Source organism: Betta splendens, chromosome 4, assembly GCF_900634795.4.
Source record: "Betta splendens chromosome 4, fBetSpl5.4, whole genome shotgun sequence".
NCBI lineage: Eukaryota > Metazoa > Chordata > Actinopteri > Anabantiformes > Osphronemidae > Betta > Betta splendens.
Genome location: NC_040884.2, coordinates 26221682 through 26249670, shown reverse-complemented (window position 1 = coordinate 26249670; position 27989 = coordinate 26221682). Strand labels below are relative to the sequence as shown.

At 42.3% G+C, this 27989-nt stretch overlaps 5 protein-coding genes across 9 annotated transcripts; 2 read left to right on the top strand and 3 right to left on the bottom strand.

Moving 5' to 3' along the window:
- The first annotated feature begins 125 nt into the window (after positions 1 to 125).
- On the top strand, positions 126 to 6954 carry fsd1 (fibronectin type III and SPRY domain containing 1). 2 transcript variants are annotated; one of them, XM_055508410.1, is made up of 13 exons: positions 126 to 319; positions 958 to 1053; positions 1182 to 1292; positions 2069 to 2170; positions 2417 to 2439; positions 2862 to 2983; positions 3917 to 4126; positions 4199 to 4297; positions 4376 to 4523; positions 4638 to 4720; positions 5065 to 5316; positions 5445 to 5533; positions 5638 to 6954. In XM_055508410.1, the coding sequence occupies exons 1-13, from the start codon at positions 305 to 307 to the stop codon at positions 5746 to 5748; spliced, it is 1461 nt and encodes a 486-aa protein (XP_055364385.1). In that variant the 5' UTR covers positions 126 to 304; the 3' UTR covers positions 5749 to 6954. The 2 variants fall into 2 exon arrangements, with proteins under 2 accessions (XP_055364385.1, XP_029004049.1); XM_029148216.3 differs by having other exon boundaries at positions 127 to 319; positions 1161 to 1292.
- On the bottom strand, positions 6843 to 12235 carry LOC114854117 (signal-transducing adaptor protein 1-like). 2 transcript variants are annotated; one of them, XM_029148217.3, is made up of 13 exons: positions 12051 to 12235; positions 10475 to 10546; positions 10259 to 10378; positions 10108 to 10164; positions 9863 to 10014; positions 9142 to 9273; positions 8990 to 9059; positions 8420 to 8522; positions 8249 to 8338; positions 8104 to 8163; positions 7961 to 8011; positions 7729 to 7875; positions 6843 to 7650 (listed from the first exon to the last, which is right to left on the bottom strand). In XM_029148217.3, the coding sequence occupies exons 1-13, from the start codon at positions 12135 to 12137 to the stop codon at positions 7577 to 7579; spliced, it is 1215 nt and encodes a 404-aa protein (XP_029004050.1). In that variant the 5' UTR covers positions 12138 to 12235; the 3' UTR covers positions 6843 to 7576. The 2 variants fall into 2 exon arrangements, with proteins under 2 accessions (XP_029004050.1, XP_029004051.1); XM_029148218.3 differs by having other exon boundaries at positions 7961 to 8008; positions 12051 to 12234.
- A 1267-nt stretch (positions 12236 to 13502) lies between these two features.
- On the top strand, positions 13503 to 16270 carry LOC114853437 (ras-related protein Rab-11B). 2 transcript variants are annotated; one of them, XM_029146801.3, is made up of 5 exons: positions 13503 to 13663; positions 14667 to 14862; positions 14989 to 15182; positions 15286 to 15366; positions 15600 to 16270. In XM_029146801.3, the coding sequence occupies exons 1-5, from the start codon at positions 13624 to 13626 to the stop codon at positions 15743 to 15745; spliced, it is 657 nt and encodes a 218-aa protein (XP_029002634.1). In that variant the 5' UTR covers positions 13503 to 13623; the 3' UTR covers positions 15746 to 16270. The 2 variants fall into 2 exon arrangements, with proteins under 2 accessions (XP_029002634.1, XP_055364392.1); XM_055508417.1 differs by lacking the exon at positions 13503 to 13663 and adding an exon at positions 13746 to 14340.
- Positions 16271 to 17532: 1262 nt separating this feature from the next.
- On the bottom strand, positions 17533 to 22940 carry marchf2 (membrane-associated ring finger (C3HC4) 2). Of its 2 annotated transcripts, none has more exons than XM_041070360.2 (5): positions 22569 to 22940; positions 20071 to 20277; positions 19759 to 19954; positions 19451 to 19660; positions 17533 to 19363 (listed from the first exon to the last, which is right to left on the bottom strand). In XM_041070360.2, the coding sequence occupies exons 2-5, from the start codon at positions 20250 to 20252 to the stop codon at positions 19205 to 19207; spliced, it is 747 nt and encodes a 248-aa protein (XP_040926294.1). In that variant the 5' UTR covers positions 20253 to 20277; positions 22569 to 22940; the 3' UTR covers positions 17533 to 19204. The 2 variants fall into 2 exon arrangements, with proteins under 2 accessions (XP_040926294.1, XP_029002633.1); XM_029146800.3 differs by having other exon boundaries at positions 20071 to 20357; positions 22569 to 22935.
- Positions 22941 to 23145: 205 nt separating this feature from the next.
- Positions 23146 to 27322, bottom strand: LOC114853438 (ras-related protein Rab-11B-like). The gene is made up of 5 exons (XM_029146802.3): positions 27163 to 27322; positions 25709 to 25904; positions 25315 to 25508; positions 25012 to 25092; positions 23146 to 24917 (listed from the first exon to the last, which is right to left on the bottom strand). Exons 1-5 carry the CDS (start codon positions 27200 to 27202, stop codon positions 24772 to 24774), a joined length of 657 nt encoding a protein of 218 aa, XP_029002635.1. The 5' UTR covers positions 27203 to 27322; the 3' UTR covers positions 23146 to 24771.
- Positions 27323 to 27989: the final 667 nt, after the last annotated feature.

Sequence of the window (27989 nt, the reverse complement as noted above, 5' to 3'; positions counted from 1 at the left end):
TCGTTTTTGTTTTTTAATGAATTCCGCAAAAGTAGTTACTTGTCATTTTGCCGTGTTGGTTTCTTACGATTTCACCTGAAGGCAGCGCAGCAAAACATCGTTACCCACAATCCTCTCGTGCCGCATGCGCCGTACGCTATACGGCCCAAAGGCGTTGGTGGCTGGTGACCGTGTGAAGATGCGTTGGACTCCGGCAGCATCAGTACCAGTTCCGCTGTGCCAATAAAGCAAAAACCGGGGGACGGAGGAGACGAACCGCCGGCGGTTGCAGGTCGAGCGGGCGCCGGTGAATCTGGGCGGCGTCATGGGGGACCAGAAGGTGAGCCGGAGCTGGAGGAACAGGTGTCTCTGATGGGGGGACGCCGTTTCAGGGCGTAGCGTACAAAGGAAGGAGGAGAAGGCTGAGAACCCGGGGAGTGAGTGGACGCTGCGCATACTCGCGTTTCACAGGCGTGCTTTTTGTTTGAATGAACGCCCATCGGGTCGAAGCGAGCTTCGTGCTTGCCGTCGTTGTCTCGGTGTAACGGCGAGGCACCGGGGGCCTCGGTGCGGCTCCTCTCGCATCAACAAACATCAGCCAGACCTCCGCTATGAATGGGCTATTCACTGCGGGAGAGGCGGACACGGGGAGCGCAGTGGGCCGGGTAACGTCTCCGAGCTGTGCTCGTGTAATCGACCCGCTGTGTGTCCAGGCTTTGTGCCCCGGCTCTGTGGCCGCGTTATTAAATTATAAATGCGCATCCGTCCCCTCCCTTTGCTCCCAAGCGTGTCCGCACTGATCAGGTCTGAGGAACGAACGACTAATCGCGTTCCGAAGGCAGCTCAGCATAAAGCTGCTCATGTCCTGTATGAAGTCTGATTAGCCACAGCAATGTGTGTGTGTGTGTGTGTGTAGGTTTTTATTACAGGCACATGTCTATAGTGAATATCCCAATGTAATGTTGGTCTTGTCCTTAGGAATCTCTGCGTAAAATCACCCACACGCTGGCTATGAAGAACGAGGAGATTTCAAACTTCATCTGTACCCTCAAGCAGAACCTCGACAACTTAGAGGTACGAAACACGGTCTGCACTTTATTAGTTGTTCCTCTTCACGCAGCTCCTCCAGCTGATAAAGGTACTTCTTCTTCTTCTTCTTCTTATTATTATTATTGTGACAGGTGAACTCCAATCGGGTGCAGGAGGACCTGGAGTCTGAGTTCACCTCTCTCCACGCCGTTCTGGATGACATGAAGGAGAACATGGTGACTCGCATCAAGCAGGAGAGAGCCAGTCGCACGTACGAGCTGCAGGTAGCGTATCTGCCGCTGTGTCTGCATCTGAGCAAACCTGCTCACTGGTCACACACAGTGTGTATTGTACTGTGTGTGTGCAGGCGTGAAAGAAGTTCATTTTCAGTCCACCTACAGTGGGTGCAATGTCAAGAAGTGTTATTTCACCAGCTGTGTCATCACTGTTTTTGTCATAGTTCCTTGTTTTGTTTGTTTTCACCCTGGAATAACCAGTGACCTTTCAGTGTCTAACTGAAAACCTCACTCCAAATGTCATGAACTTTGGTTTTTGCATAAAAGAGAACAGATAAACTCATTTGTCATTTTTGTAATATAATCAATTTAAAACATTAGACTTATAGTAAACTGGTTGTCGGGAAAAAACAAATAAATATATTTTTAAATAATTTTCAAGAAAAATATCTGATTATTAGATTCAGTGTGTTTCTGAAAATCTTGATATTTTCCTCGCTTTTACAGAACAATGGGTTTAATCAGTCAACAGGGAAATCAGATTAAACAGTTTGTACAATGGGATTAATTGTTGCCAGTTTAAGAGATTTTTGCTTGACTGTTAATACAGATTTCAAACTAAACATGGCGCATGTGAAGGAGACTTTATTAGGTGAATAAATTCTATATTGTGTCCTTTTATATTTGTGTTACGTGTTTTGATCTTTGGTGCAGCCTCAGGAGCGAGCCGTGACTCTCAAATGATGCTGACCTCAGCTCCTGCAGAGAGCACAATAGTCTTGTTATAGCAGAGAGGTTTCACTGAGTCTCGGTGTTCCCCTCAGAGTCAGCTGAGTGCCTGCTCCAAGGCCCTGGAGAGCTCTGAGGAGCTGCTGGAGCTGGCCAACCACACGCTGTGCTCCTCTGAGACCGATGGCTTCACTCAGGTAACTGGCCGGCTGCTCTGCTGCTGTAATGCTGCTGCACTGTTCCCCCTCTGCTCGCCGTTTGTAACTGAATTTTTAATGACCGGTGGTGAATTTCAGTGTGGTGTCATACTACCAGATCTTTTAACACAGATGCCTAGGACTTTTTTGTGTTAAATGACAAGATGACGAGCTCCAACTCAGTTTTCTCTTCGCTCCATATCTCTTCTCTCCTTTTTCCTTTCCCTCCCTGCTTCTCCTCTCCAGGCGGCCAAAGACATTAAGGATAGGTATAGTACTCAGTCATCCGTTGCCTCCCTTTTGTCATAGTGTCCAGTAACCAGTGAGCTATCTCATACTGTAATGTACTGTAGCATGCATGCATTCAAACATGTAGCCACCGCACCCATTTGCTTGACAACAAGCACTTTGGAAATTTTCCACTCGAGAGTCTTTTTGTCTTGTGTTTTCCACCTCTGTACCTTCCTGTGTCAGCCCCACCCTGCTCCTGAATGCTGCTACCCTTACAGCTCTGCTTTGTAACTGTGGGTCAGGGTGATGAGTTCAGTGCTGCAGTAGTAACTGAAGTCTAGTTAGTGGCCATTTTAGTGAGCAGTACTAGAATCACCCATTTTCTGTTCACCTAAATAATGGTCCACACTTGGTTCCACCCCGTGTGTTTGCGTCTCTTTGTTCGTCTCTCTGTCCACAGCGTGACAATGGCTCCAGCCTTTCGTCTCTCGCTGAAGGCAAAAGCCAGTGACAACATGAGTCACTTGATGGTGGATTTCAGCCAAGAGAGGGAGATGCTGCAGGGACTCAAGTTTCTCCCAGGTCTGCTCTGCTTTTAATACAAACACAGACATGTACAGGGGACATGCAGACTACGACTGTACCCAGCAATGGGCATTTAATCATTTGCCCCAGTACTAGAACTGAAAGTACTTATACTCCATACTTTTATTTAGTTATTTATTTTTTTCATAAATTTAGTACATTACTTTACCTATGTTACACTTGTTAATTTTAGGATGGAGGTTGTAGAGCTAATTAAAAATAAAGTACAGCTGTCTGTGCACAGCTGGGGCTCTAGCTTCAGTTAAACTCTGACCTGTCTGGATGAACATTACGTAGGTGCCCCTTTCTTGCACAGAACATAGACATAACATGCATGTGAAATCTGAAATTGGAAATCAGTATTTTATATACTGAAGAATCTGATGACTGCTTGTAGCGTGAATGGGGCCACATACAGCAGTGCAACCACAGGGTGCTGTCACACAGCTGTGCAAGTATAAGTGGGGCTTTTTAACCTCGTTTGGGAGCTAGTGTGGTTTTGTAGCCCACGCGTTCACTGGAGGGTTCGATGTCATTGCTGCAGCCGGCGAGCACAAAGCTTTGACTCAGCCACTGAGCTGCACCTGCTCAGGACCAAACCGCATACGGACAAGGTTTTCTTGAGAACAGAAACGTGGCGGCTGAAGAATTGAATGTTTCCCATTAGAAACTGTTGAAGACTAAAATAAGATAAATTGCAGGAATCATGACTCCAGATCAATGCTGATGTACACATGTTAGTGGGCGAAGCCAGCTAAGGTCAGTCACACTGACCTGGGCAGCTCTGCTCTATGTTAAAGCTAAGGATGCAGAATAGCATCATTTGAAATGTACGTAAAGGCACAAAGTGGCTTAATATGGAAACATTAACCAATACTTGAGGTTTGGTTTTGAATAGCATCTTAAATCCTTTTTTTCTCATACATTCAGTTCCTGCCACTCCAGAGATCCAGGTCTCAGAGTGCCAGGTGTGCGATAACACAGTGACTGTACTTTGGACCCTACCGGAGCCAGACGGCAAGATCGACCACTACATACTGGAACATCGACGCACAAACCACGAGGGGCCGCCACGCATCAGGGAAGACTACCCCTGGATGGTGGTGGAGGGCATCCGAGAGATGGAGCACACGCTGACAGGTACTGTAAGGAGGAGCATGAGACTTCATTAAAAACAGACTCATTAAAGGAGAATCGTGTTTTTTTCCACAGGTCTGCGCTTTGAAACCCGTTACATGACGTTCAGAGTGAGGGCCTGTAACAAGGCCGTAGCAGGAGAGTTCTCGGAGCCGGTCACACTCGAAACCCACGGTGAGAACACACAGCCAAACACCACATAGCACTTTTACACATGTGCTAAATTTCTTTTGCTCCCCGTTCTGTTTTCAGCCTTCACCTTTAAACTGGACTCCTCTTCGGCCCACCAGAACCTGAAGGTGGAGGACCTGAGTGTGGAGTGGGACAGCAGCGGAGGAAAGGTGCAGGAAATCCGCAAGGAGAAGAACCGGACCAACTCCCCAATGCATTCACCAGCTAGGTTAGTAGCAATTTGAAATATCATTATGCAATTAGGAGCCAAGCAAATGATGTTATGGACAAATGTCATTACAAAACATGGTTCGTTAAGCATCTACCCTGTGTTCCTACTAAGGTCTGCCCTGATGTCTCCTAAAAGAGCGCCCACAACCCGTCCAGGTAGAGACAGGTTTACAGCAGAGTCCTACACGGTGCTGGGTAAGAACTACTCACTCATCAACTACATTTATATTCTGGTTAGAGTTCTGCTGGGTGTGCCTCTCTTGCCTGAAGCCTCTCAGGTTAACGGCTCAACTTCTGCTTCACTTAAAGAAGAAAAGCAGTTTACAAATTTCCATGTTGGCTATAAAGAAACACACATGTGATTTACATGAATCATCTGCACATAACTGAAGTTGTATTTCAGTAATACTATAAAGTGGGATTCATTTCCAAAGCAGATTTAAGCAGCAGTGTGTAACATACATGTACAGTATGTGACTTTACATAATAAATGCGTGTGCGTATTGACCCGGATCATTCTGGCTTTTGTCACATGGCAGCTGACACCATGATTGATGCTGGCCAGCAGTACTGGGAGGTACGGTTCGACAAGGAGAGCAAGGCCTTCGCCGTCGGCATCGCTCTGAGGAGCCTCGGACGATTCGACCAGCTGGGAAAAAGCAGCGCGTCCTGGTGCATCCACCTGAACAACTGGCTGCAGCAGAGCCTCACAGCCAAGCACAACAACAAGGCTCGAACACTGGACTGCCCAATACCCAACACTATAGGAGTCTACATTAACTACGATGAAGGTGAGAGGGAGACAAAAGAGGCACTATACTATAGTATGAACTTTTAGAGACAGCAGCTGATTAATCACCTTCAAAAGTGAAGCAGGGACGTGAACAAAAAGTTAGTGTTTCTCCCTTAATCTGTCCAGGTGTTCTGTCCTTCTACAACGCCAAAACTAAGCAGCTCATGCACACCTTCAAAACAAAGTTCCAGCAGCCAGTTATACCTGCTTTCATGGTGAGCCGTGTTTATTTAGAAGCTTTTATGTAGAAGTCACCTCACAGCGCAACCAGAAGGCGTGAGCTCGCGGTTCTTAACTGTCTCATCGCTGCCCCCTGCAGGTCTGGAACGGCAGCTTCTCGGTGGTGACGGGCCTGCAGGTTCCCAGCGTGGTGCAGAGCGGCCAGAGGAAGAACAGCGGCACCAGCAGCTCCAACGCCAGTCTCACCTAGAAGCCCCACCCCCACGCTCAGCCAGCTGGGCCGCTTCCAGCTCTGCCCGGCCGCACACGCCACCGCCGCAGGACGTCCGCGCTGCCCTGACTGCAGTCAAAGCCACGTCACAGAAGAGTTTCCTCACTGGAGCACGATGGTTTGGACTGTTCCTCATGTCTGTGTTGCATGACAGCAAGTGTTGTTGTTGTTGTTGCGGACAAGAAGTGTGTCATGTGCTCCGTTAGTGACCGAATTCTTCAGACACAAGACTGTGGCTGTTGTCGTTGCTGAGGGTAAGTTAGGCAGTCCTGCTAGTTTTCCTCTCTCTACACAATAGTTTAGCACCATTGCTGCTAGAGCAAATGTTTAGCGCTGGCCGCTTCCCTTACTTCCTTCCCATCACCCAATCTATCAGGCAGAGCGCCATGCATCCAGCTGCAGGCTCAGGGTGAAGCCCTGTGCCGTCCACTCTCTCCCTGTGCCTTCCTTCTCATCCGCAAACAGGACAAACTGCTCTGCAACAAGAAGCAAGTAATGGTCTGTGTCCGTCTAGAAGCGCGTGTTGTGTCAGTAAAACAGTTTAGCTCTTTTCCACAACAAACCTGTGTAACCAAAATGATAATGTGCTATTCGACAGAATGTAGATCATTACTGAATCAGGATTTCTTAAATTTCTTGCTGGGAAACTATACTTTTCCAGCAACAAACGAGATGTTCCATCTAAATTCTTAAGATTTTTCGTAAGGCATGCGGATGTGGTAACAGAGGTCCGTCAGCTTCCTGCTAAATTCAAGTGTTTCATCAGGCTTCATATTCAGGCCATTTTCTTTGCTTGTAGTGACGTTATAGACACTTACAGTCAGACATTTTCTTCTCACACTAATGCTTGTTTGTACACTTTATGTTTACATTTAATCATTTGCTTCAGAGAGGTCCCACTATGGGCTGCAGGCTGTCTCTGGTCCAAGTTTAACAAACACTTAGTCAGTATTATGGGAATTAGGCAAGAAACAGTTCCCTACTCATGCACCACCAAACCTTTAAGTAGCATCCATGTCTTGCTTTCAATGTCTTTGTGATTAACTGTAGCCTGCCAATGCTTTAAAGAAGCGTCCAGCTGAGAATTATGTTTATTTTATTTCACATGCTCACAGTTTATTGTAAATAGTCGGAGGTTTTCCATTATATTGTATCAGTCCTTGAGGTAATAAAGGAGCGGAGCCACTTTGTTTTCAGGTTGCTGCTTCGGTAAGACACAAAACAAAATCAACAGAAAAGCGTGTGGTGATGAAAAAAACAGGAGCCATAAAACATCCAGCTGCTGCATGACACATACACTTTGATTTAATATGTGTATATGTATATATATATATAAGTGTTTGATTCACTAAAAAAAATAAAAATAACTTCATATACAGGAGGTAGGAACAATATATATAGTAAAATCGGTTTGCCTTCATTAGGGGTCACTTCTCAAAAAAAAAAAAAACAATGTTTGTTAAAAACAAATACAAATCTGTATATTAAATGTGGTCACATCAAACACTAGCTGACAGGTGTGATCTAATGTGATTGGAAAAATGTGCAAAATGTACAAGAGAAACATTAACTTAATGTGACGCGTACACACCTCTTCACAGTCTATTAATCCACTAACGAGTGTCCGAGAAGGACAGATCAATAAAGTGTTAATCTTCAGAGGCCCTTCTCTACCGACAGCCAGCTGAGGAGGAGGAGGAGCCGATGATGAGTGACAACAGCTTGGCTCTGCCAGTGCTGGTTGGTTTGTAGAGGAGACCTGGGCTCTGTCAGCTTTCACACAGTGCTGGCGATACCGTCCTAGACCTCACTGCGCGGGAACTTCCTCCAGTTTTTTAGCCTCCAACTTTCTTTTTAGCTCAGTTAGTGCTGCAGCAGGAACTAAAAGTAAATCGGGAAATTATATATTATGGCAATAAAGTTAAACATTCATGTAAGGAAGGTAAAGTCGGTACTCACTCTGTCCCAGAGGACCGGTTTTGTCTCTTGTCCTCGGCTCCGCGCTGACGGAGGAGTTAGTGTTTTGGGGTGATGTAGTGGGGGCAAATTTGCGAGGACCAACAGCTGGAGGCATGATTGCAACCTTTGGAGGGTGTTTCTCCTTTTCTAAAAAGCATAATTAATAAAGTTACAGCCATGCAGCAAGTAAAGGGTGTATTCTGAGATGGAAATATGACGTAGGAAAACATACGCGTCAGAGAAGCAGCTGTGGAATCTGTGTCTGTTTTAGAGTCTTCTGCTGCTTGAACATGGTAGTAAATAAAAATGAAGTTAAACCTGTTGCTTTATATACTGTAAGACAAGAACGAACACCACTTCACCAGCTGAACTCACCTATGTCATAATAGTTCCCTTGGACTAATACTGGTTCTGGAGTCTGTAGCCTTCGAGCAACTGTTCAACAAAAAGTAATTACTCATTACAAAATTGTGATTGTGCATTTGATGTGCGTGTGTTTCTGCATTAATTGTCAAAGTACCTGGTTTGGGAGGTAAACTTAGAGGGAGGACATTCAACGGTGCTTCCTGGACACTCATCTCTCCATTTTCTTTATCAGGATGAATAAATACTGTAAAAGAATTAAGATACACACCAGTAAGATCACACAGCTCAATAAACAAAGAGAAAACACCTCCGTTTTTGTACGTACAGAGGTTTTTCTCGTAGGTGTCCTCGATGATAAGAGGCTTCAGAACGCCTCCTGTGTTTTCCACCAAGTAGCTGATCACGTCATGCAGTGTGGCACAGAGAACCTGACAAAACAAATACACAACTTTAGTAGTACATACATAAAACCTGACGCAATAACTACAAATTTAATAGAAGGAAAACCTTGCAACGATCGTATCGGTGTGAAATTTAGTTTAATTACTGACGATGTGTCATACAGTGCTGAGAATATTGCTCAACCAAGCTACAGTAAACACTAAACCTCTGACACATACAGGTCACACACACAGATCAGACGTGACTCACACAATTGGCAAAAGAAAACAATAGAACTTTGATCAAAGAATACCATTGATCATTCTCATAGCTCATTTGTGTTTACCAGCAGTCGCTCTCCACTTTTACAGAAGTTCCTTATGCAATGCAAAATACCTTCTTGAGCAACGCATGAGTCAACACAATACCTCTTTACTGATGGATTTACTAGACTATGGGTTTAGAGTCCACAACCAGGTGTTTCATCTGTGGCATAAAGTATATTTATACTTACAGGCATTTCTAAATCGATCTTAAAGCCTCCTTCGGGCCTGCGAGCCACACGGTAGTGTTTAATTACAGGTCTGAAGAACACAGAAACACAAGCATGATTAGAGCCAGACAGAAAATACCATGTTGACCAGGAAGTCTGTTACGTGGTTGTACCCATCGTGATCCTGTCTGGTCGTGACAGCAAAGGACTTTCCATCACGTCCAGGTCTGAGCAGCAGGTTTCCACACGGTGACTCTCTCTCGAGTAGCAGCTCTGCCTCCAGACGGGACACTTTGTAGTAACAACTGTAGCAAACATGGAAATGAACAGAAACTCAATAAAATGAAAAAAAATTGATTTTTCGGATGTTACTTGAAAAAAGTCATTATCACCCAGCAAAGATTCCAAAACCATGATTTGCATTAAAAGACAAAAACATGAAAATATTTTAATGGGCTTTAATGTTTTGGGAGAGTAAAATATCCTGATGCACTAAAACCATTTTATTTTCAAGAACAGACAGTGATAACCAGAAGGAAACAGTGCAGCCAGACAGCGCTACGTGTTCTGGGAACTAATCCGCGACTGCTGCGGTTACACACTGCTGGGAATTTCACAACTCAAACTGGTGATACAGCATTTAATAATAAAAAAGGTGCAAAGCTCAACTTTGCACCTTTTTTATTATAAAATATCACCAGTTTCACTGTCTGTGTGGAATATTTCACAATGCAAGGTCGCAAAGACTTGCCGTCTATTACCATCTACTGTAAATATTATTGTGTTAAGATCTGTGAAACCTTCAGCAATGAAAACACAATCAGGTATCAGAATTAAAAGTTTGCCCATATTTACCAAACTAAGTTCAAGCTGTTACAGAAATAACGTGCTCACCTTGGCATGTCTGCTTGGACGCTGATGTAATTACTGTAGTTGTCCTCAGTGGGATCAGGTGGAGGCTTAAGTCTTTCCTTTTCCATTTCTACAGCTTCGTTCAGCATGTGCAGTTGTCCTGGTAGTAGGTTAAGGGAGGTGGGCACACACAGCTGCAGAGACATGGAACACAAGTTAATACAACTGTTTATTTGTGCATGACGGGGATCTCAATCTCAAAGTGAAAGGTGTTAAACATCTCAAACCTGAGCGACAGAGTAAATGAAGCCCTTCCACAACTCACGAGCTTCTGCGTGAGGAGCCTGTAACAGAGCAGAGGTGAGGTTAAAATAGCAGCAACTTGAAACTACTTCACCAAACTACTTTAAGAATCCACCTTTCTACATATTTTCTCACAGTTAGTTTAATGTTTTCATCCTTCATGTGGAGGTTGATTCTGGCTGCGTCCAGGTTACGGTCCTGGCTGGTGTCGTCCGTTATTGAGATGAATCGATGGAGATCCAGTTTCTCTACGTACTGAGGGAACGCATATGCATAAAGTCTCTTTATAGTCATTAATAAGCCTCTAAAAAAGTGTGGCATTTATCAACACAATGGTCAGAGGTAACTTACATCAGTGTCCCTCTTATCATTGAAGAAGAAGAGGGAGTTTCCACACAGGCATGTCCACAGTTTTCGAGACGTCTGCACAAACACACACAAACATACTGAAGCACAAAAAGCTAAAAAGGACAATCAGGAGGCGAAAAACAAGGTGTGTGAAGGGAAGAGAACAATAAATTACTGTAAATGTTAATTCGCACTTTTGCATAGAAATGATGGAAAGCGGGTCAAATGCCGTCACGTCGTACTTGATGAGTCAAAGCCTTAAACCGCAGCACATAAAAATGTGCTACGAAAACATTTAAACCTGGATGTGGTTTGACCCGAGTCAATCTGGTGCATACTTGTCGCCAGGATCATTTGTTTGTGGGAGTTGGAGTTTTGAATAGAGTGCCTTTGATCAGAATTTTGACTTTCAGGAAGATTGGGGCAAAGCTGTACAGCGACAACACCCGAATCCTGAAAAGCGAAAAACAAACCCCTTTTCCACTGTTTTTCTCGGGGAAGAAGGTGAGGTATTTCCTGTGCGAGCACCCAGTCTGTTGTTAGTGAGAGCCCACTATTTGCAAAGCCTGTCCGGCCAGTTTGCATCTTTACTGCTATGTCATGTTTGTGGCTTGATCTAATCTTTGACACAAAGCAGTCAGACCAGTTAGGGAGATAAAGCAGCGGCTCACCACCAGCTGATAGACTCAAGCCAAAGTCCACATAACTTAGAGCAACTATAAAATGTTGAAGCTGCTCCGCCCGAACAAACCAACACTTCACCTGAGGGTCAATCTGGTTGTTGTATTGGAGGGCTGTGCATTAATGAACTGTACTGTAAGAAACAGCAGCTAAGGTACAGTAAGTGGTTAAACAGCTCATAACAGCCATCAGGCATTGAGACATTGTATCATTTCCGACATCCACTGTCTCAGGTAACAGGATTTGCTGCCATGCTTTGTTTTACATTATGGTAACTGTTTGTTTGCTCTGTTGACAAAACAGAAAATCTGCAAATGTCACTTTGAGTGTCTTTATGGCTATACTTTAGTATTTCCCATATTTTACAAACAAAACATTCAGTAGTCACTTCACATGAACAAACTGAAGTTGTTGTTGAACACTGTCAATATACTAAAAACTCCTTGACTAAAAAACAAAATAGAAAAAGCTCAACTTTTCAAACACCCATTAAAATGACTTTAATAGCAAAATTACATTTAGTGTTTTATGAACAGAACTCTGTTTGTAGCAGATAATTTGACCGGAGGATTCCAGTAAGCGCCTCCCACACGTTGGACACGCAAGGTGCACAGAAACCTCTTCAGGCCTCAGATCCTGTGACTGAGCCACTAAACCGGTATAAGGATGCACAGCTGTGTTGCTTATATAAGCACTATAATTTTCAGCTGACAGAAGGTTGAAATGCATTCATTTAGCTTGTGGGACACGTGACTAATAAATCTCTACATAACTGTGTAGACCTGCCATTAAAAACACTACTTAAATACTACCTTTTAACCAAATCCCATTAACATCGTTTCAACTCGTTTCAATTCGATTTAAACGACAACCACCTCGCTCCATTATAGTAGGTTACCTTATCTTTGAATGACCTCTTCTCCAGGTATCCTTCATAGTAACACGTTGGAAGCTGGTTCCTCTGTCTTCCCGCTCGTCTCGCCATCGCGGCTGTGACGACCTGCGATCAATCCGCACCGGTGCGTGTCTGATTTCCACGGGATCTTTCGGCGGCTTTCGGTTGTCCCTATGCTCAGCTTCCTTAAATAAAGGAGAACCTGTGGAGGTATCGTCCTCGAGTCTGATTGGTCGACGCGTTGAAGAAGGCGGAGCTTTTAAACAAAATATTCACTGATGGCCCTGACGTTGTCAACGTGTTGCTAAAGGAGGGAAATCACCTGTTTGGAAACTGCTTAGAATGTATTTTTCCTGATAGCTTTAAATAAATGCCGCATTTGTTGCCGGGAGTTTTGTCAATAAGTAGAAAGCTTATGTAACCTTTTTGACCTAATATTGCCAACACATATAAGTACTTCATGTCCAATGAAATCTTGATGTCATACAAGGTTAGAAGTTTCTATACTGTATATTGATGAATAGCAACACTATTATTGTATACAATAGTATTGTTTGCTTTGATCCAGCCGTTCTCAGGTGTTTGTGCTCAGTTGAGACATTTACTCATGTCAGAATATTTGTTGAGTGTCACAGAAGAATTTATGTCATGAGACAGAACTCATGACCCCCTCTGCTGGAGGGGAATCCGCTGTCAGCGTTGATTCACTACTGCATAGTAAAACATTCTGTTAATTGTGTCTGATGCCTAAATAGTTACTGATAAATTAGTGCTTCGGTAAATCAGGATTTACTGTATGTGTTTGCTTTGAACTGTCAACCTGTCAAAACATTATCTGGTTTGCTTTACACAGATCTGCCAGCTAATGCTTTTTATTTACCTAACTGTAATGTATTTGTTTATTTGACTCATGAATCCTGACATAAGGAATAAACTGTCTCTTTCTCTTTCTCTCTCTTTCAGTGATCATCTTTAAGTCCTACACATGAAATGATTAAATATTGGTTTCTCTGTACATGCACAGGCAAAGTGATCCCTGATAATACCTTAGTTTGTGTCAGTATAAACTACCTGAATCTCACCACCACTTTCTGACTATGTCTTATGTTGTGACCATGGAGTGCACAGTTTATGAATGTGGGAGTGATTTTACAGCATTCCAGCCATGACAGTTTTACGGTGAAATACAATAAAGCAGAAAAGTACACTCAGACTCCAATAAAGTCCTTTACATTGGACATTAAATAATCATAAAACAGAGCTGTTATAGACAGATCTGTCAACAAGGGAACCTTGTGATATACAGTCATATAATCGTTTGTCCTGTTTCGTGCATGTTTATGTAAAAGTTAGATGACCTTCGTGCCCAGTGTATTATTACCTTGCAGACATTAACAAAACCTTGAAGGTGCCGGCAGGTCACGTGACGGCGCTGCGTTAGCGTAACCCTCAGCCGCTCCGGTTGTACGTAACGTGCGCATTGTGTGTCCTGTTATCTCGGCGCAACACCCTGGCTGGGGCAGGGGGAATATTTTCTGTCATAACTGCAATCTCGGCGGGGTGATTGTACCTAACAATGGGAAACAGAGATGACGAATATGACTTCCTATTTAAAGGTTGGTGGGAACGAAGATGCTGGTAGATGATGCTGTTCGGTGCCAGGAGGCTCAGCTAGCGTTAGCATGTCCGCTAGCTGCGCTAACGCCAGTAGTCGGATTGAAATCAGCTGGAGGCTAATACTGTACCTCCAGCTACACGCGCTGTTACTTTAGCTATAATATTGTTCATTTATCTGTTTTCTAGTTTATACTGGATTTATTGTTATTTAAAATGTGTTTTAGATTTACCTCAAAATGTGTAATGTTCCACTGGTGTAACAAAAAGGGCGGATGGTCAGTTAGCTAGCCCTGCAGGCTAGTAGCTACTCAAGCGGGTGGAGCGACTACTTTTGCAATAATTAACTGCCGCTTTCGGTAACTCAAGCCATGTTGAACGTAGCTGATTACAACTGACCTGTATAAGCACAAGCACCAACACAGTGATCTGTTAAATCTGATGTGTTAAAAACTAATTCTCCTGCCACACACTAATCACATTGGCCCCTAAATCAAGGAAACAGAAACATGTTATTGTTGTCTCATCTGGATAATGAATATAGCATTTAAGCAGACTAGGAAGCTTAGGGTCTATTGTGTCTTCTAGAGATTGGCTGGAGGACACCGAAGTCTTAGAACAACAAGAAGGAACAAGCAAGATGCCTTGAGAATGTGTTGTCAGATTTCCCAGAAAGCAGGTTTGCGGCGGTTTTCACCAGGGTGATTAACGAGAATAGTCTCATAGACTCTCAGTACTTTGACTCCTCACCTGATTGACAGAGGAGGCAACATTGCACATTGCATCGTGGTTGTAGGTGTTTGACCAGTGTAATTATGCAGTCCCAAAATTATTTCCTTACATAGATTTGATGTTTTTATATTTGTTGTTTATATGTATGAATATGCATATAAACAACAAATAAAAAAATGAAATGTGTGGGTGTGTTTACAATTTACTAGAGTTTAGTCTACTGGCTGTATTTTACTTTTATTATTGGTTGTTTGTTTGTTTTTTTTCTTGTAGTTGTGCTAATCGGAGACTCTGGAGTGGGTAAAAGTAACCTGCTGTCCCGCTTCACAAGGAATGAATTCAACCTGGAGAGCAAGAGCACCATCGGGGTGGAGTTCGCCACGCGAAGCATCCAGGTGGACGGCAAGACGATAAAGGCTCAAATCTGGGACACAGCTGGACAGGAGCGCTACAGAGCAATCACCTCAGCGTGAGAATCAGTTTTTTGTTTGTTTGCATTATTTTCCAACATTGTAGTTGTACGGTTATAAAACGCAAGTATATATTGATCCAAAAGTTGCATAGGTAATAATACTAGTTTTTATGGTGTCACCAGATATTACAGGGGTGCAGTCGGGGCTCTCCTGGTTTATGACATAGCCAAGCATCTGACATATGAGAATGTTGAACGCTGGTTGAAGGAGCTGAGGGACCATGCTGACAACAACATTGTCATCATGCTTGTTGGGAACAAGAGTGACCTTCGTCACCTCAGGGCCGTGCCCACTGATGAGGCTCGAGCCTTTGCAGGTAAATCGCTGCAAGTGCTGTGCTGGCAGAGACATGTTTAAAGCAGCTTAAGAGCTTCACACACATGTTCATACTGTATGTCTTGCCTCCCTTTCCAAATTAGAAAAGAACACACTCTCATTTATTGAGACATCGGCATTGGACTCTACAAATGTCGAAGAAGCCTTCAAGAACATTTTAACAGGTAGGAAATCCATGAGCCAGTACAGATATATAATAAACTAACATATGCATCAACACCTAAAGGAGTCTACTGAATCTACTGTATACAGTACCGGTCAACTAACGACCAAATAAATTGGCTTCAAATATCACTTGTCTTTGGTAACAAACTCCTTTTTTTACTAACTAGCCATAATTTTTTTTAAATACAAATCACAGAATACATAATGATGTTTACTCAACTTTCCTCTGCAGAAATCTACCGCATTGTATCACAGAAGCAAATAGCAGACCGATCAGCACACGATGAGTCTCCGGGAAACAATGTTGTGGACATAAGTGTCCCACCAACCACCGACGGGCAGAGAGGCAACAAGCTGCAGTGCTGCCAGAGTCTGTGACGCTCAGCCCCTTGGCACATCTCAACGCCTGTGCACTTTCTGTTCCGTAGCTCTGCTCACGGCCAGCTCCCTCATCACTCTGTCCTAGATTTTTCTTCTGACCTTTCATTCTGTTTTATAGAATTCAAACTCACCTGTGCTCTTCTTTTCTGCCATGAACAAATCAAGAAGCCTTTATGTCACTTGGTCAGTCAGGTCATTCATGGAGTCAGTGTAAAGATTCCTGCAATGCAGGAATGAGGCGCGTCCTAATGAATCCTGGGAAGTCATTTGAACTCTGGAAATTCTGTACAGAGGTTGAGGAAATTCAGTGGTTACCAGTAGATGGTGCTGTGTAAATATAACTACAGTCAGCTACTCCACCCTGGTAAATCAGTATTATGCATTTGACAGTGCTTTTTCATCAGTCATGATGCCAAAAAATACCCTCATTATGTATTTATTGAAGCACATTTGCTTTCAGTTGTCATTGTTTTTCTTTCTCTGTGTAAGAACTGAACATTTGCAATAAAATTCTTGATCTGAGGTTTTGTTTTGCGCACATTATACAAAAGCACTGTAAAAGTTTTGAAATTACAATGCAAAACAGTTTTATTATAATTATTATCATTTTTACATGACTTGTTTTTCTTCCTAGAGGGCAAATAGACTCAAGACCCAGTAGAATATTTTTCAACTAAGCTGCTTACACTTGGCAGACGCAGTTGGCGTGGTGATGCTGTGACAATCCATACATCCAGCTGTGAAACTTGACATCAGCAGTTGTTTTTCCATCGGGATTACCGTGTCACTAATGTGTACAGGGAGCGGTGGTCAAAAACAGACTTACAGTAATGACATCTCATCCTCTCTGACTAAGAGGATTGTGAGTAAACAGCAGTATCACAGCATTTATACTGCACTCTCCATACACTTACACGTAAATGTCACATATTTGGCAAGTGGCCAAAAAAAACACCACTCAATAAATATAACAAATGACCAAATCAATTATTACTTACAATTCATTAACTTGTTTTATTTGCTTTGCAAATGTGTCTTGGCTGATTGAAGGAACCAGAATTTTCATCATTTTTTTTTTCACAACACACCCTAAAGACTGTATTATATAAAAAAATTTCCCTACAGAGGAAAAGTTTGAAAAGAAACAGACAGATGTCAATAACTAACATGGTCGTTTGTGTCAAAACTTTAAAGAAAACTGATTTAAAATCTGACTTTGAATTGTAGAAGCTATTAGCATGTATTAAACTATGGTTTAAGTATTATAACACTCTAAAACCCTTTGTAGAAATAAGAATCCATTTAATGTAACTTTGATAATACTGACATCAATAACTAAAAGTGGAGCCTCATAATTAGACAACAGAAAGAAGCCAGCTTTAAATTACTTGAAACTCGGTCGTTTTATGTCTTCAGGAACCGTCAAATGACTGGATCGTCTCACATTATTTCAGTGCTAAATAAATCCCAACAACTGTAAACGCACAGATGATGGAGTAACTTGTAAGCCCTGGGCATCACTGTGCAGCAGGACACACTGTAATCCTTTGTCCTGAGGTCCGTTAAAAACACAAACAAATGATTAACTGAGGCAGTATGTGGGACACCGTGAGCTAAATGTGTAACAGGACGGACAAGACAGGAGGTTGAGGCAGAGAATCAGAGCCACTGGTGATGTCGCACTGTCACCGCTCAGACACAAAGAATAGAAAACAGATGCTGACTCAACACCATAGAGATGTGTCCAACTCTGACTTCTGACGCCACCAAACCTTCACACAAAATAGAAAGAGGTTTATTTATTTAATATTTAGAAACTCAGGTAACATTATGATCTGAAGATCACTCTGAAGATCTGGGTTGGCTTCTTTGCCCTTAACAACACACTTTTGTGACAATTCTGCCACAAAAGTAAAAACATTACAGAAACCAAGTTTAAAGGTGTATCTCACTGCACTGGTTAAAAGAAGAACCAATGCTTTTCTTTTTTGACCTACTCAAATTACCTGCACACCTATAAATAAAACATAAATACAGAGTTATGCCCTCAGCTGAACCTAAAATATAGTTTTGTAGCCTTAAATCTAAGTTTTCATCTTTAAGCTTGTCTTGCTGCTGACAGCCTCATACGCCAATTAACCATCTCCTCATAAGCCGCATAAGGTGCTCCTCACATCGGCAGACTGAAACCCTGTGCCTCTGACACATTCTGGTATATAATCCATCCCCGCTTTAAAGAAAAGTCAAAAACATGTGAGAGGTTGATCTGGCCCTAGTGCTGCTTGCATATTGTAGCCAAACTTAAAGTGACTGCTGGTAGGTACATGTTAGACTGGCACAAGCACTAAACCCCTGAACCCAATATTCCCACGTTAAACCACAGCTCAGGAGCAGGAAGGGCTTGTGTCTTCCTCCTCACGGAAACTACACACAAATAGACACGTACAATGTTTAAAAAAAAATAAACAGGAAGCTAATAATTAAGTACTTCACCGAGTGTTTGTATCTGCTGCTCCAACCAGCAAACAATGCCTTTGGACAGGTTGCTGTAAATTCCACAATGATGAGTTTCCTACCGATCTGTACAAATACAAAGAACCTCTACGAGGACGCTTTTAGCCCCTACATAAGTAGGATTAGTAGATCTTCTTCAGTGATTTAAAAATTATTTTACAACACGAACAGTAAGAAAATCCTCAAAAAAAACTATTAACAGTGCTTGCATGCGTAACTGTGCATGTTGGCAGAGGTGTGTACTGCATGCACCTCAACGTCCACAGTGTTTTATTGCACAATCTCTGCTTATGCAAATTCCGTGCCTCTTTGCTGCCATCTGCTAAGATACGACGACACAGCGACGGCAAAAACCTCAACAGACGACTTGTGCTAGGGTTAAAGTCAGTCTCACACAAAGTCCTGGCATCTGGATTGTGAAACGTAAAGTTATTACAATCTAGACTTCCCTTCCCTTTCAGAGAAATATAGGGTTGTGCAATAATAAGATTAATAATAAGAAAGCAAGGCCAAAGTACTGTAGGTATTTGCTTGCTCATGGGACACTGCAGCACAACAGTGAATGAACCTACTACTGAAACCATCCAGTATCGTTGAAACAGAACAGAACAGAACAAACAAAGGCATTCAACGTTCGCTCAGGGAGTTAGTTTGGTCCATTCCTTATTCCAAGTTTGTCGCGATTCACCCACGATGACCCGGCTGTTCAAACATCACAGTCAGGGTCTGCATACTCCCTGTGCCGTTCCTTCTCCAGCGACTTTGCATAATTTCTGCATCCAGACGAGGACAGAATTTTAAAGAACACAAAGTACTACAGGGGCGAAGTAAAAGGAAATAAAAAGGCAGATAAGTGCTCCCGTAAAGTCTCAGTGGGAGGTCTGATGGACTGGAAATCAGCCCGGAGACGACAGCGTTACCATCGACTGCCTCCATTCGGTCTCATACTATGCTTTCATTGGCAGATTTCTTCATCAGCTTAGTGGAGAGCAACGAATGCTGGGAAGAGTTAGACTCCATGGCTTCGGGGATGAGGAGACGTACTTTCTGGTTAGTTCTTCTCCACTCAGAGTAGAGCTGGCAATGGTAGCGAAAAGACACCTGCAGAGACAACAGGAGCTCGGTGTCTAACTCTCATATGGGGGTAAAGGTGAATATAGTAAAGATGTTAGATTCAGTTATGTTTACCAGGGTCCACAGGACATAGATGGTGAAGAGGGCGATGGTGAGGGCTATAAGGCCCACAGCCTGCAGCCAGCTGCCCAGCTGGAGATGGTCCTGAGCGCCCCTCAGACACAGCCAGCCCGAAATGGCTGCTAGTGGCGTTATGAACAGGAAACACACCATGTCACAGAATAAAGTTCTCTTCTCATTGCGAGGTCCCGGGTCTCGTAGCCACTGTGGAGCCAGAGGTGGACGGTGGAAAACAGAGAGGAAAGGTGAAGACAGGGAGCGAGAAAGAAACCTTCAGTCAACCAAAAACACACCCAGCTTACCTCGGTGAGAGGCCGCGGCCGGCGCTCGATGCTGAACTCCGTGTGGCAGAGCTCGCAGTAGCTGGTGTTGGAAGACGACAACCACTTCTCCAGGCAACTTTTGTGCACCGTGCCAAGAGTCCCTGTGCAGTCACAGGGGGACAGCAGAGTCTCAGCGCTGCTGCCTTCATGGCAGATACGGCAAATGGGACCATCACTGACAGCAAGAGAAAGTAAAAGATGAAGCATTATGTATATTAGTATAATGGAATAATAAAGTACAGCATAGTTAGAGTCAGGGGGGTCTGTCCTGAGATGATGACGCAGCTTTACCTTTGTGCAGCGACCGGTTTGAGCACCGAGGACAGCAGGCGTCCGTCTATGGCCGTGACCTGGGTGACGTACAGCGCCTGGCACCCGTCGCCTCCTGCTTCCTCCACACTCTTCCACAGGCCCGTGCTGCTTGAGCAGTCGCACAGCGAGCCAGGCAGGTGGCAACACCCGCCTGTCGTCATGGTTACAGTGAGCCAGACACTGAGCCTAGAGAAAGAGCCGGCGTGTGAAGGATCAGAGGCGGTGTTTGTGAAAAGTGAGCAGACGTCACAGTTCCCCACAGGCTTCTACAAACAGGAGATAAGAACACAACACACATTTAAGTACGTTCACTCATGTACTTTACTAAAGATGCTGCTTTATGATGCATCTCAGATTCATATATTACAGGTACATTGCATTACATTCATTTTATAACTTTACTTTTCTTACATCCTTACAGCAAATAATCCAATTTAAAGAAATCATTTGTGGTACTTCCCAAAGCTAATAGTTACAAGTATTTTGTTTTTGTACTTCCACCTCCATGCAATCCACTAATCAGCATTTCCAGTACATGTTTTTAATTCCTCTACTTCAAACTGTCCCAATAAACAAAATTAGCAAATTCAAGAAAAGAAAAAACATAATAAAATGTGAATAGATTGAAAAAGACAGCATAGTCCATTTAATTAATTCAGTAAAATTAATATACATAATATACAGTGTATAATCTATGTACGGTATTCGTTTACTGATACTAACTGTAATATTATTAGATATTTAAGGTATTTTATAGGTAATCTGTAATCAGCTATTCCAGGATTTATGTCAGTGTGCAGCCTCATATTTCTTTCATTTCCTGCCCTGTGACAGTAACTAAAATTATCAACATTGACATTTTGTCATTTGAGAAAGCTGTGTGTTTGGAGGGGAGCCAATTAGCCCAAAGCAGCTGCTAATCCATTACAAACGCACATGTGTTCGTCAGCGGCAACGAGTTTAATGTGCAGCAGACTGATAAACAGCTGTGTCCTCACAGATAACTTGTCACTGGAGATAAGGCAGGAAGCTCCAGCACATAGTTCATGCCTCAGACTTCGCCTTTAGTGTGAGGAAAAGTGTGTAACCCTGTACAGTAGCAGGTCAATTATGAATGGATTTTTCTGTGTGTGTGGTTTACAACGTGATGACACAATGTATGCTCTCTAGGAGTCGGTACATTAAAAGCAAAAGCTAAAAAATACCCTTGGTCTAATATACGCAAATATACGTCATTAAAATTCTAAACAATGAGCTATGACGCTTTTAATAAATTACTGACTTTCTCCAGTGAGTCTACTGGTTATGGATAAGCACTGGGTTGTTGTTGTTGTTATTCATAAAAGGCGTGCTCTCAGCTCAGTACACCACCGTTAAACCGCAGGATCACTCCAGTTCTTTGATCCTTTGTATTCAACACTGATGATGCTCTGTTGGTTTCAAGCAGGAAGTTCAACGTGACAGATGGTGCAGAAAGTCTTGTTAGTTTATGGGATTGTGCGGCCTCGTTCTATTGGCTTGTGAATAATTAATACAAGAATTTGCACTCAAATCATTTAAAGCCTTCCTGTGATCAGAGAGCTGTGTAATTACAGATAAAATAATCTTATATTTAGTACATTAGTGCTGAAATTTCAAAAATAAAAACAATTAGGACTATAATGCTTTCATGTTATGTTAAATGTGCTGTTCTTACACCAAATATTATTTTTATACAACAACATGCTAATACACAACTTTAAAAAGCCTGAACTTGAACCTTGCCACAGGTCAAAAGGTCAAATGAGCTTCTAACTAATGATAGTCAATAGTATGATTTCTGTATTAGTATTCTTTGTTAGTATTTACATTCACTGATGATGAAAGATTAAGAAACACAATCCCTGACCCAGATAAACAAGAGTTGCCCAAAAACTAATCCAAGGGCAAAATCTATTAAATTATGTTTATGAAGACTTGGGTTGCAACAAACAGACGAGGGCCAAAGCGTCTGATAATAAACAGACATGCATGTAATTACTAACTACACACGTGTCACAAATTTAACGGATGTGTCTTGCTTTTAAGCTACTTAAGGTTTTTTAAAATAATGATCATCTAACAAATCCAATCTGTGGTGAATCTTTTTTTTTACCGTTCCACTGCAAGCAGGAAACATTAACAGCTGCAGCCAGATGTGGCAGCTCTGAACCAGACTATTGTCTGGACCACGGGGTTACGGAGTATGTCAGAGTTATGTGCTACAAAGGCGCCACGGCATATCTCAGCTGCGTATGACAATGTTTGCGTTATAAAAATCGTGGGCGAGGTTCGCCCGTCCCACTGTTCTGCTCTAATGACTACATGCGATGATCAGTCGGCCGACCAGCTCTATTGTCCAGCACATAAACGTGGTCCGGTCACAGCTGTGTTGTCTGCTAGCGGCCAGCTGTCAGGAGCTACAGTAAGCCGCTAGCGGTCCGAACAGCTCCACTCACCCGGTGTCGTCTTCTCTCGACGTCCAGCCGCAGGAACTATCTCCCCAACAACCCCGTACTGCTTCCACCTTCCATGTTTGGCTCCCAGGGTGAATTTGTAGCAGCACCGCTAGCAAGCTAACGCCGTGTCATGCAGCCCTCTGCTAGCTAGCAGCTCTCAGCTGACGATAACGCACAACAGCTCGTGCTTCCGCTTCCCCCAGGGGCTTTAAATATACCCCCGAGGCTCATCACCAGCTGTCTGCCCCCGCGGTGCTCACACGGGGTGGAGACAAGCGACGAACACAATCCGAAGCAGATCAGATGAGATTGCGAATAGCAACAGCTTTCTTCCGAAGGGAGGGGCGCTGAGCGACGGCATCATATGCGCAACAGAGGAAAACAGACGCGAGACATGCGACTCCTCCACTGCACGTAAATGCGAAAACGTCACCATCAACTCACCTTAGACTTTGATTCAGCAGCCCCGAAAAAGACATGTCTCACAAACGCGGTGTTACTTGAGGCTAACCAGTGCAGACACATAATCGTTCTGTCAAAACGCTGTCTGTGCCAGTTTAAACATGAAATGTCCAAATATGTTTTATAATGTGATCTAATTTTTATTCATATCATGTAGTGGTAAAAGCCTTCACAGTCGACAATAAAGAAACAAAGCATACATGTCATTTGTAGTCAACATGTACACACATTTGCATTGACAAAAGACACAGAAATATATAATAAATCACAAAATAAGTCTGCCTGCAATAGTCATGATGACGAGGTTTAGTTACAACCTCAGTATTTTCTATATAATGAGGACGTCTCAGAAGTTTACATCTGCCGACATTGCATTGACGAAATGTGAAATACCAGATGCATCAAAACATTTTACCAGAGGTACAAAAAAAAGTGTTATTTCGTTTACGCAATTAGCCTGTTTGACTTTCACTTCCACTTTCCCAATCTAACCGTTTGTGGCTTGACTGAAACTGTTTGTAGTTAGTGAATCTTCTCTTGAAATGTTCTCAGATCACATCTTCATCTGTTCTCATTAAAATATGTGACTTTAAAATGTGAGAAAACCACACGCAGAGCATTTTGTGGTTTCAACTTAAAGTTCCTTTCAAACAACATGAATATGCTGCTTGATTAAGATGTTGAGTGTGCGTGTATTTATTCCACTGTTGGAATAAATTTCCACTGAAATTGTTGGACACAAGTGCAAAAAAAAATTTCATGCTAAAAATTTTTGCCTTAGTAATGGAACTAAAAGCTGGACTTGTTGTTGCTGATACTATCATGTCACTATTACCCAATGATATTTGTTATATAGCATTACACTGAACACATTTGCAAAAGAGCCAGGATTTGTTTGCCAAATACAGCTAAGATGTGCCGTCAGCAGCTCAGAACACTTGAATAGGAACTGATAGTGATTGCATCCATCTTCTTTGGTATGTTTGTGCACTAAGAATAACACACATGCTCTCGCACAGAGACACAGAGACGCAGACACACACGCACGCACGCACGCAAGCACACAAATTAAAACACATTATTAGTTTCAGACTTGCCTGTTTTAGGTCAGACAGTCACAACCAGTCTGGTCCCTGGCTCATGCCAATTTCATGCCACAATGGACAGAGGGCTCAGAGAGGAAAATTAAAAGTAATGAGGCAATAAGAAGCTCTAGACTGAGTTGAATTAAGGCTCCAGAGATACCTTCCTTTCATCCCCTGATATACACCCGTATTGCATGATAGGCAGAATCAGGCCAACCAGAAATCAAACTGGGATTCGGCTGTAGCAGATCAAGTCTGTACCACTGCAGGCTGAGAAAAGGAGGCAAACAGGAAATGATTGGATTAATGATGAAAGGGTCTATAGATCCCTCACCGTCCCGTATTGGAGCGGGTCAATAGGACCATGGAGAGAAGTTAAAGTTAATTAAGAAAAAAAGAAAGCTTAAATATAGAACTCCTAAGAGCTAAATGCCTCCTTCTTCTGGCTATTATGAAGGCATTAAGTTATAAAAGACTGAGGATTTTTTGAAATCACAGGAAGACAAAAACAATCAAAGAAGAAACCATCAGAAAGGAATGTCAGCTATAGGAGCCTTAGATCAGAGACTTCTGATGGTATAATGTTGACATTAGCATGCCTGACCGAGAAGAAAAGCTGACAAGAAAAAAACCAAACAGGAGAACAAATAAAAGGGTCACAGGCTTGAGCAGCAAGGAAGTTTGTTTCCCCTCTGTCCGTCCATGGTTGGGGGGACACTGATATCCACTACATTGTTTCCTGGAGAATCATCATGCGCAGATCTGTCAGATATTTGTTTCTGAGATACAATACGGTAGATTTCTGTAATAGAGAAAGTAGAAGTGATTTAAATGAATAAAAGTTACAATTCCGCTGACATATGATGAACATTTATTATATCACTGTATTTTCCTACCTGTGAGAATATTCTTGAAGGCTTCTTCTACATTAGTGGAGTCCAGAGCGGAGGTTTCAATAAATGATAGAGTGTTCTTTTCTGAGAAAAAGAACAAACAAGACAAACAAATGAGCTTTTATACAATTTTAAGCATTTTCTAGGGTCTGATTTTTGTGGTTCTAGCAACTGATTACTTTTGTAGATGTGCAGGGGTGATAAACAATTCAGACTATACAAAACAACAGAGAATTGTTAAACAAGCCAGAGCACCAGCAGTACAATTTGCTGTTTTTCCTAATGACAGCACTTGATGTGATTTACCTGCAAAGGCTCGAGCCTCATCAGTGGGCACGGCCCTAAGGTGACGAAGGTCACTCTTGTTCCCAACAAGCATGATGACAATGTTGTTGTCAGCATGGTCCCTCAGCTCTTTCAACCAGCGTTCAACATTCTCATATGTCAGATGCTTGGCTATGTCATAAACCAGGAGAGCCCCGACTGCACCCCTGTAATATCTGGTGACAGCAGAGCAGGAAAAGTCAATAAATATGATCTCCACTACATCAACTATTAAAGTTCATTTACAGTAACTTTTAATTTAACAATGTACTGTGTTAACATTACTTTGTGCAGTGTAAACTAAAAATGTGAAATATAATAACTAGGACACTGTCAAGTTGGAAAATAATGCAAAAAACACAAAACTGATTCTCACGCTGAGGTGATTGCTCTGTAGCGCTCCTGTCCAGCTGTGTCCCAGATTTGAGCCTTTATCGTCTTGCCGTCCACCTGGATGCTTCGCGTGGCGAACTCCACCCCGATGGTGCTCTTGCTCTCCAGGTTGAATTCATTCCTTGTGAAGCGGGACAGCAGGTTACTTTTACCCACTCCAGAGTCTCCGATTAGCACAACTAGGAACAAAACGTACAACAAACATTACAACAGCAGAACCAATGTGTCAACTGAGAAGCATTTTGGAGTTAAACATACAGACTGCCCAAATATGAATGCTTGTACAGCGTTAGAAAATGAATCACCATTAGGCATGTAGAGGTTTAAATATAATTATATCATCAAGTATAATTAAGTGCTGCAGAGTACTACGGTACTATGGGTATACTTTTATTTTTAAATTTACAATCTCCCCTGTACCTTGCAGCACAGTACCAGGTTCACTTGGTTCCTTTTGATACTTCACTTCATTGTATTCTAACAATGGACTTTATTTCCTCTCAAGCACAGCAATTGAATGGAACTAGTTGAGTAAATTCATTGGTAAAGAATGTGAATATTTTATTTGTGCTCAGTTTTACACTGTGATTCGATAATCGCCTGCACTGTCTAGTAGTATGGGGTTGTTTTTTTCTCACATCCGTATAAACTGCTTGGAAAATAGAATCTCCCATTATAAATTTAGCCAAGCTTGGTTCTCGGGAGCCACAGCCCTGCTTGATTTTCAACCACCGGTGCATTTACAGCTTCTGACAGAAAGGTAATCACAAGTTAGGGCAGTAATGGTGAAAAAACAAGTAGACTTATGACCAGGGTTGGCCACCTCTGATTTTATGATTAAACCATGTTCATACCTAATACCAATTTAAGTGAGAAGAAAAGAAGCTACATCTTAGTCGTCTTACTCTATTTTCACATTTATTATTATTTATGAGCATAGAGGCATCTGTCAAGCAGCGGACGGCTTGTCCGTCTTTAGCTGGACGAGTAGTAACGCGAACAACACGATATGCATCCCTTTGAACCGTACAGCTTAAATCTTGTGGTTTAAAGTTAACTTCATGTCATCTCCTGGTTATATTATTTTATGAAATACCTACAGTGTTACCAAGCTAGCTACTAATTTGCATAACTTAACTACTGTTAGCAGCCAATTGACAAGCGTCAAATCCCAACCACTTTGAGGCACTATAGACACTATAGACTAAATACTGTTGCAGTAATAGACACTAACGTGTTAAATAGAGGAACTCATAGTAGTTGTTAAACTTGGATAAACAGCTATCACGCTGTCGTTTCTCACTGTGCTAACCAGTAGAGCTAACTTTAGTATTAGCGCTGGCTTCACTTGACTTCCTCAGTTCCTACTACTGTCTCCAGGCGTTGCCCGGTAGAATAAACACACTGTCAAGCGCCCAACTTTAAAAACGAAATTACCTTTAAACAAGTAGTCGTACTCATCGTCTCGAGTTCCCATTTTGGAAGAATAGTTTTCTACAGTTAATATACTTTCCCTCAAACAACAACAAGCCTCTCGGCTGATAGCTAGTAGGTGCCGCCTTCAAAGAAGAGAACTAGCACGTGAGCTGAACGACGTCGGGTTCAACCAATTGAAAAAAACTTTATGTTGAGCGACAACAACAATAACCAATCATATGTGTTTGGTAAAAGCCCTGACAAATCACGATGTCCGTAACGGAACGCAAGGCATCGTCACACCCTTTGTTCTTGCTACAACTCTTGCCGTGGTAATAGTGTTCAGTTTTCAGCGCTTCAGATGACGTCAAAGTCGATACTTTTAAGAGTCGTTTCGTTTATATACACGTAGTGATACGTAAGCTTAGCTATGCTGTATGTCTTAAAAAAAAATAAAAGTATTGTTATGTCGGAGGACAATCTAAGCTTAGATCAAGTCAAATGTATGTAAATGTGTTTTAAATATTTTAGTGTAGGCTTAGGCTGCTGTTTAGACCTTCACATTGATAATTATGATTAATATATTTTCGAAATCATATGTAAAGAAGCTCAGAATTGTCTCAAGTGGTCACATCCTTCTTGCATTCACACATGGTGGAATATTAATATTAATATTCTCATGTACAGTTGATATTAAATGTGACCCTTTAATGTTTAAAATATTTACCATGGAGGCTCAATCATGGCCCAGCATTAAGAGTTTCCCATGCACATTACGTGTGAACTCAGTTGTAGCAATTATTGTATAATAATTAAAAGTGGTCAATAAAAACATACTATGACATCAT